The sequence below is a fragment of the Thamnophis sirtalis genome, unplaced genomic scaffold (genome assembly GCF_051295495.1).
Source record: "Thamnophis sirtalis isolate CommonGarterSnake01/CBP01778 unplaced genomic scaffold, rThaSir2_p1.2 scaffold_8, whole genome shotgun sequence".
NCBI lineage: Eukaryota > Metazoa > Chordata > Lepidosauria > Squamata > Natricidae > Thamnophis > Thamnophis sirtalis.
Genome location: NW_028261388.1, coordinates 27,017,517 through 27,038,830, shown reverse-complemented (window position 1 = coordinate 27,038,830; position 21,314 = coordinate 27,017,517). Strand labels below are relative to the sequence as shown.

General features: G+C 38.3%; 1 protein-coding gene across 3 annotated transcripts in view; it reads right to left on the bottom strand.

Moving 5' to 3' along the window:
• Window positions 1-21,314, bottom strand: part of IGSF11 (immunoglobulin superfamily member 11) — a 164,678-nt gene that overhangs the window by 7,109 nt on the left and 136,255 nt on the right. For 2 of the 3 annotated variants that reach the window (XM_014062811.2, XM_087721318.1), the window contains exons 2-5: window positions 10,976-11,139; window positions 7,962-8,169; window positions 3,582-3,737; window positions 91-213 (exon numbers count right to left, since the gene is read on the bottom strand). In XM_014062811.2, the coding sequence (XP_013918286.1) occupies window positions 91-213; window positions 3,582-3,737; window positions 7,962-8,169; window positions 10,976-11,139 (651 nt within the window). Of the gene's footprint in view, window positions 1-90; window positions 214-3,581; window positions 3,738-7,961; window positions 8,170-8,397; window positions 9,439-10,975; window positions 11,140-21,314 lie in introns of those variants that run through there. The other variant, XM_087721319.1, reaches the window with a different exon arrangement.

Below are 21,314 nucleotides of genomic sequence, written 5' to 3'. Positions count from 1 at the left end.
GAAATTCTTCAACAGTAATATAGACAGAGTTACAAAGCTGCACAGATTCCAATACAAGACAACAAGCTCTGAATACTAAATCTAACTCACGTGTAATCACTTGAACTTCAAGAGAACAGGTGCTGCTTCCAATGACATTGGATGCCATACATTGGTAACGTCCTGATGACAAAGAGCTAATATTGCGCAGAAGAAGAGTACCCTGAACTAGATCTAGACAGGAAAGACCAAAAACAAAATAAATAAAATCTTACCAATTAAAGTGCAATTTATATAAGGGAGAAGAACCATTTTACCCAAATTTTGAAAATGCAAATCCAACAAAAGTTGTTAATGTTATAATGTTATAAAAAGTTATAATGTAAGGCTCTTAAAAGACAGATTACAAAATAACCTTCAGATGAAAGCATCTTTTACAAATGAGACTAGTGTTTAAGAAGCTTATAGCGGTCATTTTCTTCTGAAAAATTGTTATTATAATTTGAAAACCTAAGACCAAAGGAACACAGTAAGAAAACCTTTTTTAAAAAGCTATCACCAATCTATCACTCTAACAAGTGATCACTCTGACAATGTTTGAATGAGTCAGCTTTTCTTCTTCTTTTTCTTGTTTTGACTTGTCTTTGCATTGTTTTTCTTTTCTTTTGTTTTTCTTCTTCCAGTATAGAAAACATTTCAGCCCGTGAAACAAGATTCACCAATGAATTTATGAAAACCAATCACAGATCACATTATGCAATACCTTTTTTCCATCTAATCAAGCCTCCCCAGCAAATACACTCTGATTCCAACTTCCAGAAAAATATCAGATTTTAGAAGGCTATTCTAAATTTTTATAATAAATATTAAGTTTTGCAAATCAATAAATACATGAATATTAAGTAAATTTTGAGGTGCAAAATAAACATATTTGTTATACTGTATGAAATATTTAGTAGGAGGAAAGTGACATAGCTTTTAAAATGCTTCAGGCAATCTGTCTCTCAATCTGGGACCGTAGGAAGTTTTAGTTAATGTTTCCAGGAAGATTATTTTCACTCCAATCCTTGCTACAACCCTCTTGATCTAATCCTGAGTTTTAAGTGCTTAGCGAAACATGCCAATCAATTTTATATGTACTATACATATAATGTACTACGAAGAAATCTTTAGAAAAAAATAATGAACCTAGGCTATTAACTTTGGTTCCTGGAAAAACAAGTTTCCCATGTAGGGAGCACTACTGACATATCAATAAGATTACCACCATTGCCATCACTGTGACGGATATTTCCCATGCTTTATTGACCCAAAGTCTATGTACACAATCAGTTCCACTATAGTAGAATAGCTATTTGTGATTTTGAGCCAAAGATACTATAATTGGAAGTAACTGTTTGCTAAGACTTTGCTAAAATCTTTTTGTGGTGGTTGTTGTGGCTACAAATCACTGAAGACACAGTCTAGCAAAAAATCAGTTTATCTTTATTTGTATTAATTTCCTATATTTGTTTTGTATATTTTTAGAGTTTTTTCCAAGGATGCTTTCTAAGATGTGATGAATCACTGCATAATCAATGAAAAAAATGCGGCATAATTTTAAAAATTAAAGCTAAAAAGAAAAACTAAATTCCAAGTGTATTGTTAAGCACTGCTGCCTTTATACTTAATAACCAATAGCCCGCAATCAATGCTACCAATGGTTGGCTAATCACCCAACTTGGTGATACAATTCTTGGTTCTCCAAGAAGCATTTAAGAGAAGCTTATGATTGCATGTTTCAACCTTCAGTCTGACTTCTGATCTATCTTTTTATATGAACATTAGCAAACGTAATCAACTTTATCTTTCCCCAAAGTATGTTTTGTTCAACAAAATATTATTTCTTTCCCATTGAAACAATATTAGTTTCAAACTGACATTTTCCCCCTTCTTTTAGTCAGAAAAAGGGGCGCAGGAAATGTTGCTGATTAATCTGACAGAAGCTGGGGATTTTGTTCAATCTGGAATGTACTCAACAGTGTTCCAAAAGAACAGACACATGGGTGTTAACATTCAAACACAGAGCCTCCAAATTCATCTGAAAGGGGTGGGGGGAGAAGACTTTGTAAAGTTATTTCGGAACTGATAGAGGAGAACAGGAGAAGCTCTGGGTAGAAATATATCTCAACTGAGTATTGGGATCAATAATCAAAATTATGTTCCTGCAATCTATTTTCCTGAACTTTCAGATAGCTCTCCTATGTTTCTGGCTTTATTTTCACTTGATTTGTTCAAAAGCTACCTATTTACAATCTACCATTACTGTTCTAAGTACAAAATCTGATAAGATTTATTCTCGGCAAAACACTTTGAAAAGTCTGTCTACTATCATTACTCACTTTTCATCAGCTGCTGAAATATAGCCATATGTCTATCTGTCTGCATCTAATAAGACTTTTGGAATAAAGTGACTATCTGCATTTTTTACTGATACATTTTTTTTAAAAAAAAGTTTTATGTTGCAAATACTTAGATCAGGGGTGTCAAACTTGCATCGTCACAGCGGTGTTGCGTGATGTATAAGGACTTTTTCCCCCTTCGCTAAACCAGCATGTGACATATCTGGCCTGGGGCAACGAGTTTGACACCCCTGACTTAGATGTTTTGAACATTCATTTTTTTAAAAAAACCAAGTACTGTACCCTTGAAACAATCAAATATAAACTAATTTAAAAGAACAATGCAATTGAATTATTACAATAATCTTTTATGACTGCTGTGAACATGATTCTTTTTGATTAAAAAAAACCTGAAACAAGCAGAAGAGCATGCATCTATTCTTTGATATTTCCATCTTGAATTCTCCTCTTTAAAGTTTTATTTTTATTTTTTAGCATTTATTTCATGTGAGGGCAGACAGCACTGCCAAAACTCTGAAATCCTTTGTGATATCACATAACCTGTTGTTATGGGGTACATGATGTTTCACAGTCACCTTAGCTATGTGAACCTGATTGCCTGGTATTACTATTCCTGTAAAATATATTACAAGGAAAAACAATTAAGGATGGTACTATTATGTTTTATAGTATATTTTATCATAATATTTGACCCATTGGATTTCTGGCCAATTTGCCAAAATAACTAGCTACCATTACTTCAAAGTAATGTGTGCTATTTTATTTCATACATAAAAATATTTAAACTAATTAGAATTCCACTAGAGGGCACCCAATGCTTTTCAGGCTTGGTTGTCTTTATCACCCAAAACAGATTTTTCCCTTCTCTTGCTTGTTACTTTTAATGAGTTTTTACATTCAGATTATCAGCATTAATTGATAATATCAGCATTAATTGACAACATTAATTGCTTGCCTGTCTTCCATAACATGCTTGGTTCAGGTGCTTTGCCGATGTAACTGAAGCAGACGTTTGGGGCAAAATGCAAAACTTACGACCACATGACAACCAAAATAAATTAAGAAAAATTAGTCAGGTGTCCAGAAAGAAAGAAAGAAAGAAAGAAAGAAAGAAAGAAGAAAGAAAGAAAGAAAGAAAGAAAGAAAGAAAGAAAGAAAGAAAGAAAGAAAGAAAGAAAGAAAGAAAGAAAGAATGGTCACCTTGGATGGATGTTGGAGGCAGCTTGGGAGCATTATCCAGCCTTTCCCACTTGTAAGTTGGCCGAGGGATGCCTTCTTCTGAATTACAACTCAGTGTGATGTCACTACCAATATTCAAAGAACCCTGAATTCTGCAGTCAGGGGCAGATGGAGGAACTGTTACAATAGAAGATGGCATGGATTATTTACAGTAATTTTTCTTTTAACATTTTTGTCATCTTTACAAATATAGACACATTTTTTTTTTAAAAGAGAGGATACAGATGCTCAAGACTGATAAGGAAGCAACACAGGGAAGGTAACTTGCTGAGACCTGCTATAGGTAGTCCTTGACTTATGACCACAAATGCTATTTTAGTCGCAAGCCATGGTGGTTATAAGTTGAGGCACCATGTGACCTGACTCAATTTTATTACCTTTTTTAAAACTGTCATTAAAGTGAACTACATGGTTGTTTATCAAATTACACATACAGTTCGAAGCCTTTTTATACAATGGATACTTTTGCCATTTTTTTGCCTGAAAATAGCAAAAAAAAATATCACCAAATGCCCAAAATGCAATCATGTAATTGTAGGGTTGGTTGGCAGTCGTAACTCTGAGAATATATCTTATGTCACTTTTTCTCAAGTACATAATAACTTTCAACCTGTTAATCTTTGGCAACTGAGCTCAGTCATAATTGTAGGCTTAATTATGGCCATTTTTATTACTGTCCACACAGGGAAGAACAACATCTGTAGTCCCTCTCAATTATCACAATAAAGATGCGATTAAAATACTTTACTTTAAAGCTAAATTTCTTTATATTGATAAGGTTATGAGATTTATTTTTACAATCAATGTAGAGAAAGATAGTACAACCAGGAATAAAGTATGTACCAAATTCTTAAAAGCACCAAATATTAATATGGTCAAGCAAGTGCTAAAAATAAACTATACAGAGTTTAAAGGTAGTTTTAACACTAGCAAAAACTTTTGAAAATGTGCCACAATAAATCAAAAGTAGAGAGAATTCTTTGCCTTCTGTAAGTGGTTCTATCATATACTTCTGGCTCCTATTAACAGTCCTCCTGTATCTTCTACTATCTAAAGCTAACTGGAATATCTCATAACCCACTTCTGTTCCACTTATACCAGAACTACAAAAGTTATCTTTTAAGGGAAAAAGTTGAAAGGGTTTTCTATCTCAATTTCCCCCATTAGAAATCAGGAAACTCGACTATTTTACAATGCATTCAGAAGGTATTCAGACCTCCTTAGTTTTGTCAATTTTGTTTACAGACATTTCTAAAATCCTGTTGTCAGTTTACAAAATTGAAAAAAGCAGCCTGAATATTTCCTGAATGCCCTGTATATTAAATATAGACATGTTGGGTAAGGATGCTATTCTGACATTCTGGTCCCTGAATGAATCCAAAGTATCCATATACACTTATATTATGCAACAAAGGATTAAGTGATACATAATACTAATATCTGATATGGTAGGTGTTGTTGGGGTGTGGGTTTTTGTAACAAAGTGTGCGTGTATATGTTTGAACTATTTCTTCCTTTCTGCAGTGTCAACAAAATTACTACACTTTCATCTAAACAAGCTATGAATTTAAAAGGCATTTTAAGAAAAACAAATTCATTTTTTTTTAAAAAAGAACAACATATTGGCAACAAATTTAAATGACAATCTGCAGGTATTGATTTTGGCAAGGAGATACCCTGTTTTCCCAAAAATAAGACCTCCCTAGATAATAAGCCCAAGTGGGCTTTTGAGCGCATGCGTTAAAATAAGCCCCCCCCTGAAAAGATTGCAACACAAAGCAGCCATGAGGTGACTACGCTCACTGCTTCCTGCACTTCAAAAATAATAAGACTTCCCCAAAAATAAGTCCAAGTGCTTATTTTTTTTGGGGGGGGGGTGTCAAAAGAAAATAAGACCCTGTCTTATTTTCGGGGAAACATGGTGGCCGATGAGTACAGATAATTGTCAATTTATGACATCAATTGAGCCCAAAATTTCTGTTGCTAAGCAAGATAATTCTTAACTGAGTTTTGCTCCATTTTACGACCTTTTTCCCCTCAGTTGTTAAAGGAATCACTGCAGTTGTTTAAAGTTAGTAAAATGATTGTTGAGTGAATCTGGCTTCACTTAACAATGAAGTGAAATGACTTTGCATGTCAGGTCACAAAAGGTGACTCTGGGACACTGCAACTGTCATAAATATGAATCGGTTGCCAAGCATATAAATTTTGATCACATGACCATGGGGGATGCTGCAATGGTCGTAAGTGAGAAAAACAGTCATAATTCACTTTTTAGTGCTGTTGTAACTTTGAATGGTCACTAAATGAATTGTTGTAAGTTGAGAATTATATGTATGGAAACCAGGCAGTTAGATGGGATACTAAGTGACTGAAGGGCCTTCCCTATTATTCAACTATTATTCAACTAAAGTGATAGCCACTCCTGAGTCATTTTGTACAACTAGTCCTCAACTTACGACCGCAACTGAGCCCCAAATTTATGTTGTTAAGTAAGAAATTTGTTAAGTGAGTTTTGCCATATTTTACGACTTTTCTGGCCACGATTGTTAAGCGAATCATTGGAGTTGTTAAATTAGCAACATGGTTGTTAAGTGAATCTGGCTTCCCCATTGACTTTGCTTGTCAGAAAGTTACAAAAAAGGATCACATGACCCCAGGACGCTTCAACTATCATAAATATGAGTCAGTTGTCAAGCGTCCGAATGTAAATCACATGACCAGGGGTATGCTGTCATGGACATTAGTGTGAAAAATGGCCATAACTCATTTTTTTCAATGCCATTGTAACTTTAAACAGTCACGAAATGAACTGCTGTAAGTCGAGGACTACCTGTATTTCTACTGCCATTCTTTTCTGCCTTTATTCTTCCAGTTACCCATCTCTGCTAATTTGTATTGCTCTGATTTGGGAGTGGGCCTTTTGTAGTAGGCAGTGATAGGTTTAACGAACTGGTTTTATTGTACTCCCTCTTCAACATCTCACCAACCAGCAGGTTAAGCATCTGCCAAGCATGAGAGCAGAAACTAGGTGTGTTGTGGCCTGTTGGACACCGGCTGCTCCAGCAGCCAAATCAGATGAGGAGGCAGCATGGGAGTCAGGGCATCAATGCAACCTGATTCCTCCGAGGGGAAAGAGGGAAAAAAGTTGTCAGAGAGACGGTTATTGATTGAACTACAGAGGATTTGTTGTGTTTAGGGAGCTGGGTCAGAACAAGGTGGACCTAAGTACAATATTCTGTTATCTCCAGTTGCTTTGTATGCCTCCTTTCCTATACTCTGTCATAATTGTAATGAAATATTTACATCCTATCCTTGTTTACTGACTACATTCTGCCCAACAACATGGCTAAGTGAAATGGTCAATAAGCACATATACACAGAGAGAGAGAGAGAATGAGAGAGAGAGGGGGGGGAGGGGGAGAGAGGGAGAGGGAGAGAGAGAAAGAGAGAGAGAGAGAGAGAGAGAGAGAGAGAGAGAGAGAGAGAGAGAGAGAGAGAGAGAGAGAGAGAGAGAGAGAGAGAGAGAGAGAGAGAGAGAGAGAGAGAGAGAGAGAGAGAAGTTTCAAAGGACACTGTCTGATACTCTCCCCACTCCATTTTTGCTCCCTCACGGGACAATGGTTAAAGAAACTATCTCTTCCTGCTTTTTTCCTCAGGCAACACTTCTCTAAAAAGTGCTTACTGTGTTAACAAGCTCAGCTCTGTGATCTTAATTAGTTTATTAGGACCCTCTGGCAGTCTTTAGGCACCTGGAATTTGCTGATAATTGCATATATTGGGCAGAAATTTTTTTTTATTAACTCATATTTGTGAATGGTCCCTAACCAAGGTAGTCACTAAATGAGGAGTGGCTTTAATGAAAACAAAAATATGCAGAGAGTTGAGTTGCTAATGGCAGTTTTGGAGCGAGACCAATTTTAATTCTAACCCCTTCCCATTGTTTTACTGTTGCATTATTTCATATATGAAATATATTTCAGATATGATTGCTTATTTCTACCCTATGACTATCATTAGGTATTGTACTTTATGATTCTTGGCGAATGTATCTTGTCTTTTTATGTACAATGAGAACATATGCACCAAAGACAAATTCCTTGTGTGTCCAATCACACTTGGCAAATAAAGAATTCTATTCTATTCATGAATGAAGCTGGGAAGAATCATAGAGTTAAAGCAAATTATAGTTATCTAGCACTCTTGTGCAAAACTGATGGACCACTGACATGCCAGCAGTTCTTGCTCCAGAAGCTTGCTTACAATTAAAATTAAAAAGAAAGTTGTACATCAGTTCACCTCCATATTTTAAATCTATCATCCATTTTACAAAGATCATACCCAAGACATTGAGCCCAATGACTCCAATATTCCGTCCTCCTCGGTCTGGTAGATTATTCACCAAACACTGGTACGTTCCCGTATCTGAGAGCTTGGTATTGTTGATGAAGATGGAGGCACTGGTGGTTGGCATTGTTTTTGCAAACCCCACTCGCCCATGAAACTGGGCTGCACCATCAATAATCTGACCACCCTGGTAAAGAATAACCTGAAAAAGACAAAACATCATATCATGCAAACTAAAAGTTAGAGCAGTGTTTCTCAACCTTGGCAACTTGAAGATGTCTGGACTTCAACTCCCAGAATTCCCCAGCCATGCGAATGCTGGCTGGGGAATTCTGGGAGTTGAAGTCCAGACATCTTCAAGTTGCCAAGGTTGAGAAATACTGGGTTAGAGTAAGAAAGTACTCATTATGCTCTGATTACAATATCTCACCTGTATAATGTGATTTAAAAATACTTCAGTGTCTAGCATAAACCTGGTTTTTGGATCCTTGTTTTACGCACTGTTTCTTTTATTTCTGGTATGGAGACGTTTTCATGCTGATTTCTTTTACTTTATTTATGGTCAAAAATCACTTTTTTTTTTACAAAAATGCATAAAGAAAATTGAATAAAATAATCAAAAAGTGCGCACACCGTTATATAGATGTAATTGGGGAAATATAAATGCAAAATCGGTGTTTGTGTACACAGCACAAAAAGATAAAAGTAGCAGCCAATCTCACAAGAAATAAACAAAATCAAACTTTTTGTAATAAAAGTACATATCATGCATAAAAATAACTTTTTATAGCTTTGTATATTAAAATAGAAATGTGTAATATCAAAAATTATAAAACTAGTCAATTCAACAAAATATTATAAGTTAGTAAAAAGGGAAAATGAAACTCCTGGCAAATTGGTCAAGCTGAAACATCCATAGGGACCACTGGATGGCAGTGGTTGGTTTCAACTTAAGAAAGTTTCTGTAAAAGTTTAAAATGGATTCCAAATCACAAAATAATTTAAAGAAAAAATTATTTACTATTGGACAGAGATAAGCATCAAATTACTGAGTTTGTATGAAGAACTAAGACAAAACTTAACCCAGAAAAATAAGTATCAAAGTTCTTGTGCCCATTCCTTCCTAGACTCATTACCTATTTCTAAAGAAATAGAATTCACTTGAAATCAGATCTTCCTTCTGATTGAATTCCATGGATTTCAATTTTTCGCCTTGAAATTCCAAACTTAAATTTGCGGTGCTAAGGAATCAGTGTTTACAAAGCAAAAAAAGTATTTCTTTTTCCTTAAGATATTGATTGATCATATGAGCCAACGTGACAGCAAGTGACCATCTACATGCATGAAGAATACAGGGCAACAATTTAAGAGTCTGCTGTTATGGGAAATACAGGCTAACATTCTCCAAAATTATATATGAAGAAGCCAGGGGTGTTTTCCGGCTTCTGTTACTGCTGGTTCACTCTGGGACACGCTTTGGGTGCGCACAAGGTTGATGTGCATTGCACGCGTGCTTGATGTGCATTGTGTGCACATGCACAGTAATAAAAAAATTAAGATGGCAGGGCCTACGGCACCGCTGACAGAACCAATTCAGGGGCGTGGCCAGCCAAGTTACTATCTACTTAGCCGCACCAGTCCGAACCGGTAGGAACCCACCTTTGGAGGAAGCTGTATAAAAGCGTAAGAAGTTTGTTAGTTTTTTAAAAAAGTTTCAATTTGATGAAAGCTTTTTTCATGAATCTAGAAACTGTTACCTAACTGAAGAAAAGAACCCTCAATGAAATGTAAGGTACTATGTTCACAAGATACCTGGTATGACACACGAGTAGAAAACAAATAGCAATAAACTTTGCGGAAATTGATTCTGAAAAGAAATTCTTATGTTTATCTGTAATAGCAGTGTGTGTTTTGGAAAAAAAAGAATAATTCAGAAAACAAACTTATTTGCTATTAATAATGGAAGTGATCCAGAGCTCTTTGCTGTAGTTAACTGAAACTTTGTAGGCATGGTGCTAATTTTTAAAAGAATGTCATCCTCTGTCTGTAGCCATTACAGTACAGGCAAAGGTTACAGAAGGCCCTGTAGTTTATACAGCAGGACTGGGATTCCTGCAGTCATCCTTTCTGTGACTTCACCACCTACCTAGTGATGTCACCTGCAGCCCTTCAGCTGCTTGAGGGAGCAAGTTGTGACTCCTGACCCTGGAAAAATTGCCCTCCCCTGCTGTAAAGGCTGCTCCAGCATGGCTTCAATGGAAACAAACAAGAAACAGGGTTTTATTTGGAATTCCTTCAGTTTCCCACCAGTAGCATGCACGATAGCACCTGCCTGAAGTTACAGACAGGAGAAAACTGGTTAGGTTTTTGGGGAAAAAAAGATATAAATAAGAATAATAATCTCCATGATTCCACATCAACTGTGGAATAAAATGAAAGGTGAATGAATCAGTAAACTGATTAAAAGTTTCAACAATAAAAAGGTAATGAAATAACTACCTAATTTTCTAGCTGTAATATTTTTTTGCTACTTATAATATGATGATCCAGTTACCATGTCAGAGGAGTAATAAATCACTCTGTATTTTTTTTCCTCACAAAGAGCTCTACTATGTACCATATGTTTGAAATCATAAGACCAGTGATCAGGCGCTGAGCTCCAAATATGGATTTCTGCAACGTTCTGTATTCCCTCAAACTGGAGAAATCATGGAGCCTGTAGATCTGCCGTAACCCTCATTTGTATGTTTTCATTTTAAAAATATCCTGAAATAAAGCCGGCAAAAAATAAAGCTAAAATAAAGACCCCCAAGATTCAGATAAAAGCTTAAGGAAATGAAAGATTGAGAATTCCTCTTATTCATCTGATATACTGTAGAGATAAGCTGTGTAGCCTTTTCCACAGTTGAAAAATTTCAGTCTGATTAGGAGAAATGTGGCAGATATAACCCTAAACAAGAAAGAAAGACAAAAAGGAGCTCATCCGTTTTTCAAATCGGACTTAGTACCTGTTCAGGTTGGTTGGCATTGGAAAGAGGCGTGACCATCCAGATGACATTAAGGTTAGTGAGTGCAGCACTAGTGGTGAAAGTACAGGGCAGGATCGCTGTCTGACCCCGAGCAACTTCAACACTCCTGGTATTCATGAAAACCTCCAAGGGGCTCACTAGACCTAAAAAAAGAGAGATCAAGATAATACATTCTATTTCCATTTTACAATTATGTACTAATATAGTAACAAATTGGATAATCAACTTTCTGTCTTCCTGGCACACACACACAAATGTTCTTCTCTTGCACTTGCAACCACCCAGCTGCCTCCTTGCCTTACCCTCCAAGACTTTCTCTACTGCCATGAGGAATCCAAAGAAACAGTAGTTAACATTTTTACCCCAGTGCACAGTAGGCAGATGGAAAATGTAAGGAAAAACAAATGACTTTGCTATATTCAATGATGGCAGACCTTTTTGTCCTTGTGCAATGCACGTGGAAGACACCCCCACGCACCCTACAAATGTGCTTGGGACCTCCCCGCGCATGCGCACACAACTCCCCTTCCCGTTTTGGACCTAGCAGGCCACCTTGAAGCCTCCAGGGCCCACAAATGGGCTGGGGCATGTCACATGTGACCTCCCCACCCCCACGCATGCATCTCCTGCATGCGCTGCAGAGACCTGAAAATTGGCTGGCCGGCGGGAGGTACGTGCACATGCGTGGTGGAGCTGAGCTGGGGCAATGACTCGCTTGCCCGCAGAGAGGACTCTGCATGCCACCTGTGGCACGCGTGCTATAGGTTCACCATCTTGGCTATATGTGTATACCTACAGGCCACCCAACCAACTGGAGCAAATAGATGAACTCTTTGCTAATCAGTTAGGTGAGGTGTGGAGGAAACAGCACTGTAGTAATGAGGAACTTTACTACCATGACATCAACTAGGAAGCAAACTCTTCAGTGAGTGGGAGATCAAACATGTTTCTTGCCGGACAACTTTATTATACAAAAGGTAGAGGAAGGAACGGACAGCTATCCTTAGTAACTGGGATGAAATGGCTGAGGGGGTAAAACTATAGAAACTTTGGGGGAGAGCAACCATGTCAGAGTTGAATTCACCATAATACAACCAAGCAACTGAACTAAGTCTGATTAGTATTTTAGGCTTAGCTTCAACAAGCTAAGAGAGAGACTAGGAAGGATTCCATGGGTAGCAATCTTAAAAGGAAAAACAGTTCAAGATGCTTGGGAAACCCTAAAAAATGAGATAATGAAGGCACAAGGAAAAATAATACTTAAGAAAGAAAAAAAAACAAGACACCAAACAAGATCAGCATGGTTGCTCTCCGACAATATGAGGAAGAAAAAGGTCAAATATAAAAAATGGAAAGAGGGATACATAATTAAAACATATCAACAAATAGCCTGAATCTGTAAGGATGGAGTCAGGAAAGCTAGGGCCCAAAGTGAGCTAAGACTGGCAAGTAATGCCAAAAATAATAATAATAAAAGTTCCTTTCAATATGTAAGGAACAAGAAGAAAGTCAACGAAATGATAGATGAGCAATATAACTAATGGGAACAAAAGGCAAAAAGGTGATGGACAGGGATAAAGCGAACTGCTTAGATTCTTCTTTGCATCTGTTTCTAAGTAAAAAGAAGAAAAAGCCCAATCTATCAAAAGCAGCAACAAGGGAGACTTAAAAGATATACAAATCAAAATAGGCAAGGAATTAGTAAGAGAATCCCTTACGAAATGCAAATCACCTGAGCCAGATGGTTTACATCCCAGGGTTCTGAAAGAGTGGGCAAACATAATCTCAGAGTCACTGAATGTAATCTTTCAAAGCTTCTGTACCACATGGGAACTACTAGAAGACTGGAAAAGATCTGATATTGTTCCTATCTACAAAAAGGAGCAAACCGGAACCCGGAAATTATAGGCCAGTCAGCTTGATATCAATATCTGGGGAAATCTTGAAAAAAATATTCAAGAGGTGAATTTGTGAGGATCTAGAAATGAACAAGGCGATTACTAGAAGCCAGTATATTTTGTTAAAAACAGATCATGTCAGACAAATCTTATTGCCTTCTAGCTAAAGTGACCAAATTAGTGGGTCAGGGAAATGCTGTGGACATAGTACGCTTGGACTTCAGTAAGGCATTTGACAAAATAGACCACAGCCTATTTCTGGATAAGGTAGAACAATATGGAACAGACAGTACCCTTACAAAACGGATTTGCAGTTGGCTGACCAACCGCACCAAGTATGTAATCCTCAATAGAGCTACATCTATTTGGAGGAAAGCATGCAGCTGGGCCCAGTACTTTCCATAAATGATCTAAAGAGCAAATAGGGGAACTCATCACATTTGCAGATGATACCTAACTGGAAGGAATTACCACTAGCACTTTAGAAGATACATTCAAGATTCGTAAGAATCTCCACAGACTTGAACATTGGGCCTATCCAATAAGATGAGAGACTTGAGAGACCGCCTACTGCCAATTACCTCCACTAGACCGATACGATCGCATAGATTAGACCTCCTCCGAATTCCATCATCCAGCCAGTGTAGACTGGCAACTACCCGGAGGAGGGCCTTCTCGGTGGCTGCTCCGACCCTCTGGAACGAACTCCCCGTGGAGATTCAGACCCTCACCACTCTCCAGTCCTTCCGCGCTGCCCTAAAGATCTGGCTGTCCCGGCTGGCCTGGGGTTAAGACCCTAACCCCACTCGAATTGTGTGACTGTTGTGTTTTTAAATGATGTAGTGTCTTTATGTTGTAAAATGTTTGTCCTTCCCCCCCCCCTTTTTGAATTGTGAGCCGCCCTGAGTCCCCCCAGGGAAAAGGGCGGCATACAAATAAAGGGAAAATGAAAAAATGAAAAAAAAATGAAAAGATGCAGTTCAATGGTGAGAAAAGTTAAGGTCCAGCATTTGGGCAGGAAAAACCAAATGCATAGGTAGAGAATAGATGGTACCTGACTCAAAAATAGTAACTGTGAGAAAGATCTAAGTGTTCTAGTGCAGTGTTTTTCAACCTTGGCAACTTGAAGATGCCTGGACTTCAACTCCCAGAATTCCCCAGCCAGCGAATGCTGGCTGGGGAATTCTGGGAGTTGAAGTCCAGGCATCTTCAAGTTGCCAAGGTTGAGAAACACTGTTCTAGTGGACCACCACAGCAATGAGCAGTGATGCAACAGTTTGCTGCTGCAGCTGCCAAAAGAGCCAATGCATCCTAGGCTGCATCTACAGAAGAATAGCATCTGGAGCACAAGAAGTGATAGTACCGCTTTATAGTGCACTATATAGCTTGGAATACTGCATTCAGTTCTGGTAACCAGAATATAAAAAAGATGCTGAGACTCTAGAAAGTGTGCAGATAAGAACAACAAAGATGATAAGGGGCCTGGAGGCTAAATAGTAAAATGAACGAGGGAGCTAGGTATGTCTAGCCTTTCAAAGATAAGGATTAGAGGTGACATGATAGCTTTCTTCCAATACCTGAGGGGCTGTCACAGAGAAGAGGGGATTGGTGTATTCTCCAAAGCAACACAGGGCAGGACAAGAAATAATGGGTGGAAGTTTGTTAAAGAGAGATCCAACCTTAAACTAAGGAGAAATTTCCTGACACTGATAACAATTAATCAATGGAATAGCTTGCCTTCTGGAGTTGTAGGTGCTTCATTGCTGGAGGTTTTCAAGAATAAACTAAATATAACAATTTGACTAGGATGATATAAATTATCCTGCCTTGAGCAGGGGACTGGACTAGAAGCTCTCCAAGTTTCTGTGTTCTGTAATGAAAGTCCTAGACCCTTACAGGGTGATAAATAGCAAAGGCACCCAAACAGCTTTTGACACATGATTTGGGAAGGAGAACGGCAGCATATGCTAGGCTAAGTTCATATGTTTATAGATTGGAATAGGATAGATTCCTATAATTAAACTAACATAGCAAATACAGATAGTAGCATGAAAAGCCAAAGTAAAGTGGGAAAAATTGACTGTTTAAAGAAGCCACACGTCAGGGGCTCAAACTCAATTTCATTGAGGGCTGTAACAGGGTTGGGTTTGATCTTGGGAGGGAGGGTGGGGTTGCCAATAGCATCTGTATTGAGGGCATCTGTGATGGCCAAGTGCTACGGCAGACCCTACCGTCCTCTCATTATAATATCTCTCTCCTTCCTTCCTTCCTTCCTTCCTTCCTTCCTTCCTTCCTTCCTTCCTTCCCTCCCTCCCTCCCTCCCTCCCTCCCTCCCTCCCTCTTCATTCTCCTTTCTTTTTCCTTCCCCTATTTCCTTCTTTTTCCTTCCTTCCTCTCTTCCCATCTTTCCTTCTTTTTCTTTGTCTTTCCTCTTTCCCTTTCTCCTTTCCTGTCCCTTCTTGCATGCTCAAATGCAAAAGCGGAAACATTTCTCCTTTTGTTTTGTTTTACTTTTAGTTTTTTTTATAGCCCTCTGCCAGTGAAAATGGAGGTCATGGGGGCTGCACATGGCATTTTCACTGCCAGAGGGCTGCAGGAGGCTGTTGTGGCCAAAAACAGAGCCCGGCAGAGGCACCGCAGGTTGGTCCTTTGCTGTTTCCAGGGCAGCCCCACGGGCCAGATCTAAGTACCCCATGGGCCGCATCCAGCCCCTGAGCCTTGAGTTTGACACCCCTGCCATATGTTATCTTACATGTGCTAATCATACGCACCATACAAGTTCCCACCTGTGAGAGATTGAGATTGTCTTAGCAACATTTTGGCGAGGTCTCATAATCTTTCCTACATATTTACATATATATTTAACGTATTCTGTCCTGCACAATGCAAAACTCTTGAAATATCTACAGTATAGTCTAAAAACCTGAAAGCCATAAATACAAAAAATAAACAAACAACAACTCTGTAACACCATAAAAACAAAAAAACAAAATGAAATTGGTAACACGCTATTATGTAACTTAGAATTGTTTACAAAAACTGCAGCTATAGAATCCTAAAGACACCCAGAACAAACATGGACCAACATGAATATTTATTCCATAAATAACTAAACAACCAACCAATAATTTGTTTGCAATGATACTGCTTTTAAGTTGCAGCTTTGGGTGTGAAAGTGAAGTTTCACATGTTTGAATGCTTTTTCCTTTAAAATAAATTCCTGCCTAAACAAAACTAGCATTTTATGGCAGATCTTCAGTTCAGAGGCTAGATAATTATTCTGTTACACAAAAAGTATATTTATTGACTTCCAAAGCAAAGCAAATGCACCTAATCACTTGTTTAATAAAGGAAAACCCATATATTCCTGCACATTAAGGGCAAATCTCAGTTGCTATGGAATGTCTGGGAGGAGGGTAGGTTTAAATGAAATCTCCATTGCAGTTAATTTCTTTCTCCTTTGGCCTTGCTCACAGTATATAGCTTGGTTTATTGGAAAAAGAATCTAAATCGTACTATACTTTATTTACACTTAGTCTGTTGCTTAGCTGTGATTTGGATATATGCAATTTCATTTGTAGAGGATTGATTTTGGCATGATTTTGCAATCCTGATGACCTTAATTAATTCTAAAGGCCTCCCTCATATCCCAAAAGAGCCTTGACTGAGGAAAACTTTTTATAATCATGTTTGCTCTTTCTCTCTCACTCTTACAGCCATAAGTAAAGCCAAGTGCTGGTTTTCCCATGATAACAGAAAGCAGTTTGGAAGGATGACCTTACCACAGTTTATGCAAGACTCTCACTCCCACCCCCTTTTTTTTAACTTTCCCTCCTGGATTTTGAAGCAGCTGAATTAGCTGTGCTCCAGCTGCAAAAGAATCATCCCACACCCAGATGTGATTAGGGTTGCATTATGAGAAAACACTCATTGGAAAATGAGATGAGAACTGGGCTGATCAAAGGCACTAAGGACAGAGCCAACTTGGAGAATGCCAGAACCAGTTTAGAGAGGGTGACTGGAGGTGAAATATGACAGGAGCTGTTTCAGAAGACAAGTGGCTGAGAACTGTGAACAGATCAAAGAGACAAAAACAGCTGTGAACACCAACAGGCACACTTGCTTATACGGCAACGGCAACACCAACAGCCGGCTAGTGCTGGTAGTAAACCTAACCCAACCCAGGAACTAAGAGATGTCAAAATGCCAGCAGAAGTTCAGGTCAAAGCATCTCAGAGTGTGATTGAAATGGGGTGATATGCATAAAAAGCAGGTAGAGCTCATTTGCGTCATCATTATCATCTTGACTTTTCTTGCCCATACTCTTAATCTAAGCCCTGAGAGGCAATAGTATACTGGATCCCAAAGCCTCATAAATGACAGTCAGCAATCAAGGGAATCTAATCTGGGATGGCTAAATGTTGGCTATAACTCAGTCTATGGAGAAAAGAAAACCATCTCTGGCATTCCATAGTTGGGAGAGTGGCTGAGGATGGAGTGCCATAAGGCCTGATAATCGTTAGCACTGTTTGGGCAATTCAACCTTGATTGTAAAAGAAAAAAGGGGAGGGGCAGGACAAGAAGTTTATAGAAAACCATCAAAAACTACAGACATGGTAAGAATCTCATGCAATAAGAGAGAGGGAGAGAAGGGGGGAGGGAGAGAGTGAGAGTGAGTGAGAGATCCAAAAGAAGCGGTTACCTTCCATTTTTTGGAAATTATTTTTGTATAATAAAACTTCACTGGCAACAGAAGGACAAAAAAGTTACTTTTGTCTATAAGATTCCCAAAAAAGAAAATCCAATTGCAAACACTTATTATCTCAATCAAGTTCATTTGATATATCTTCCCCAATCTTTCTATTACATACACAAAACATATTGAAACACGCTTCCAGTCCCACTTCTCACATATTCACATTTATTGCCCTTATATATTTATGCCCAGAAACAATTCCCTCATCATCCTTGCATTTGTATTGTAATGAAACAGAAACAATCATTTCCATGTTCTGTCCAGTGAAAGTAGTTTAAGGAAGCATGTTTAGAACAGGATCAGCAAGCTTTGTGCGACTATGACATAAGGTATGAATAGCATTTATGACTTATGGTAAGCCCCACAGATGACCTCTAGGGGCCAAAGAGCATGGTTACGTGTAGATTAAAAATATTAGTAATAATACTTGTAATAAAAATAATATCAAAACTGAATAAGACTATACTTGCTCTCAGTGGGTTGACTCTATGTTGTTTTTCCACAAAAGCATCAAATCTTGTATCATCCTGGGCACCACTTCTTTGTAAAATTCAGTCTTGGAAACAGACCAGCTTTCTGTATGCACACTCAGAATTCTACTCACTTATATTAGCAACAGGGGAGCAATTTTGTAATGAGCCAAGACGGCTAGCTGCTAACAGCCTAACCGAAGTGGAATACTTTTTGTGCAACCCTCCAGAGTTTTTGGTTTTTTTTTTACATTCTGGCCTTGATGTATTGGGAAGCAATGTTAATAAACCATGCTTTGATTCAATTTCTTCTTTGCATAGATTCATAAAACTTATACTATTTTATAGCCATTTCCTATATACAGCTTTAGTATTATATGCACGTTTTAGTTGGATTTCTCAATGGCTTTATTAAGTATGGAATTCTTGTTACAATGCCAATTTGCTGCCTGCTAGTAATTAAATGCCAATATGATTCGTTCCTTGAACAAAGACTAGAAACTCAAATATGTCTAATGCTGCTTCCTTATCATCTCCTTCCTTCCACAGTAAAACACAGGGTTAGCTTCTCACAATAACAATCAGAGCCTTGACAATTCTAGTATATCAAAGTTGCTATGCTGTTTTTCAAAGAATACAGTCTGTCATGTTTTCAGAGCATGAAGGATACCCAGGTTTCCCTTCTCTTATTCCCTTATCAAATTTAAAATATTTCTCTTTATGGGATTTCCTATTAATGTATACCCATGGTCAAACTGTCTTTGATCAATGTTTTATTTAAGACCCACGTAAACATGGGGCCCTTGTTCCTGGCTTATCTGCTGCAAGAAACCAGTAATTTATTGTAATCTACTAGTTTTGGAAAATATAGTAATTGTTTGGATCGTTTTCAGTTGTTGGCATTTTTAGAGTGCGTTTTTCATCATACTTGGAACTTGGAAATATTCCCATAGATTTTTCTAAAGTACTTATAAATGAAGCCAAAAATAAGAACAAAATAAAAGCTAATAAAAATTACTGACATTCTTTGACATATATGCTGAAATGCTATGGACTGGTTTCAGATGAATGAAGATTAAATTACTGAATTTAGTCAAATTGTTCCGACTAAAAGTTTGCGAAAAATTATGTCAGAGGCAGGATGAATTTCCACTAATCCATTCCCTCCGATTTCTGCATTAGCTTGCAAAAATTTTAAATTTACTATTAGTTTTATAGCCATCTCTAGTGTGGTACTCCCACATTGGGACCCCAGGCCAACTGGCAGAGCCAGGTCTTACGAAGACAGGAGGTTGGGGGCAGGATCTTCCAGAAGGCCAGCACTACAGTAGAGAAGCCTCTTCTTCTGGATCACACCAGTTGGAGTTCCTTGACCGACAGGATCTGCAGCAGGCCTATCCTCCAAGCATGAGTAGGGCAGGCTTGCCGTAGAGGGATGAGACAGCTCTTCAAGTTACTTGGATCCATACTATGGGGGATTTTAAAGGTGATAACCAATCCCTTGACCTGCACCTGGAAGCAAACCGGCAACCAGTGCAGTTTGTGGAGCAGCAGTGTAACATGGGCCATTGTAAGGCCCCCAAAGGCTGCTCATGCTGTACTATTCTGTACTAGTTGAAACTTCCAAATGCACTTCAGGGGTAGCCCCATGTAGAGGGCACTGCAATCATCCAGATTGCAGAGAAATAACTGGGGCTTGAGCGACTGAGCGCAGGGAATCCTGATGCAGGAAAGGCGTGCACAACTTGAAGCTGTGCAAAGGGTCTCCTAGCTGTGACGGCCATCTGCTCTTTGAGCAGGAGTCGTGAGTCCAGGACAGATTAGATTAGTTCTGACTCATCCTTTCTGATATTAACTTCTGCAGCTAGAGAAAAACAGGGCAAGTGATTTCAGTAGCAGAAATGGACCGTGTTTCTATTAAAAAATGGGACTTGAGGCAGCTTAAAAAAATAAGAATAAAATAATGTAGTGATAAATAAAGAATTAAAATTAAATTAAAAGGAATTAAAAAGACAAATAAAATGATTAAATACAAGAAAGAGAGAATGAAAACACACCTCACAGTGCAGGCAGCTTACACACCTAAACTCTTTGTAGAAAAAAAATAAAGGGTCTTGCTTGTGGCAGTACTAGTATAATAAAAGGTGGGCTGACCTAATCTCTCTTGGCAGGAACTCCTTAAGCACAAGTGCAGTTACCAAGGAGAGTTTCTATTTCGCTTGAAATGTGTCTATGAATGTGGCAGGAGAGATAGATGCTTCAATTCATCTTAAACCCGGGCAAGATTACATTCTTCTCCCATCGCCCATGTATTCCTTCAAGTTTTCATTACATTGGCATTACTATGCTATGCTACTCAACATGCTTATTTCTCATTGGGCAGGTACTTCTCCGTTAAGTATATTTAAAATGTTTTTGTTTTTTTTTGCATTTGCAAAGCTTGAGATTCCCCCAAGCCTAGTAATACTTTCCTTTCGTTTCTCGGTGACCCTATTTTCACTATATATTTTCCATTTAAAATACCTTTGTTCAGGTATTGATTTAGTACAGAAGCAAAAAAAGCTAACATAAGCATCTTTAGAACTGGGAAAGGGAATCTAACAAGACAACAGAAAATAAAGTATGCTGTTTTCTTTATGTCTCATAGTAAATGCCTACGTGCCAGGCAACATTCTAAATAAGCAGACAGACATAACTATTGTGGCCCAGAGGTTCTTAGGTATCAGCAACCACTATACTAACAATTGTATTGGCAGACACATTCATTACCCGTACATCTGTACTATTTCCCACCTGACCCTGATAGAGCTGATAGTGTTATGTCTGGGCCTGGCAGAAATAAAACAGAACTGCCAGATTATCAAAGCCCCTTTGATTCATGCTGAGCTCTGGCCTCCCTGTTGCCTTTGTGAGCAATGATAAGACAGCGTAGCTCTTCTCTCCCGCAGCAGAATGGAGTCTCTCTACTGTCGCTGGGAGGAGAGTTGGCCACTGTTCCCAGAGATAACTGAAAGTATATCTACCTTCCACTCCGTGCCAAGTTCACTGATACAGAAGAGGAGAAACTCAGTGTGTGAGGTGATAAGTACAGCTTAAAATAGTTGGAGTAATAAATTAGGTTTCTTGGAGCTTGCTCTGATCTTTTAGAAAGGTTACTTTGCTCTTTTTATTTGGTTGTTGTTGAAGGAACAATT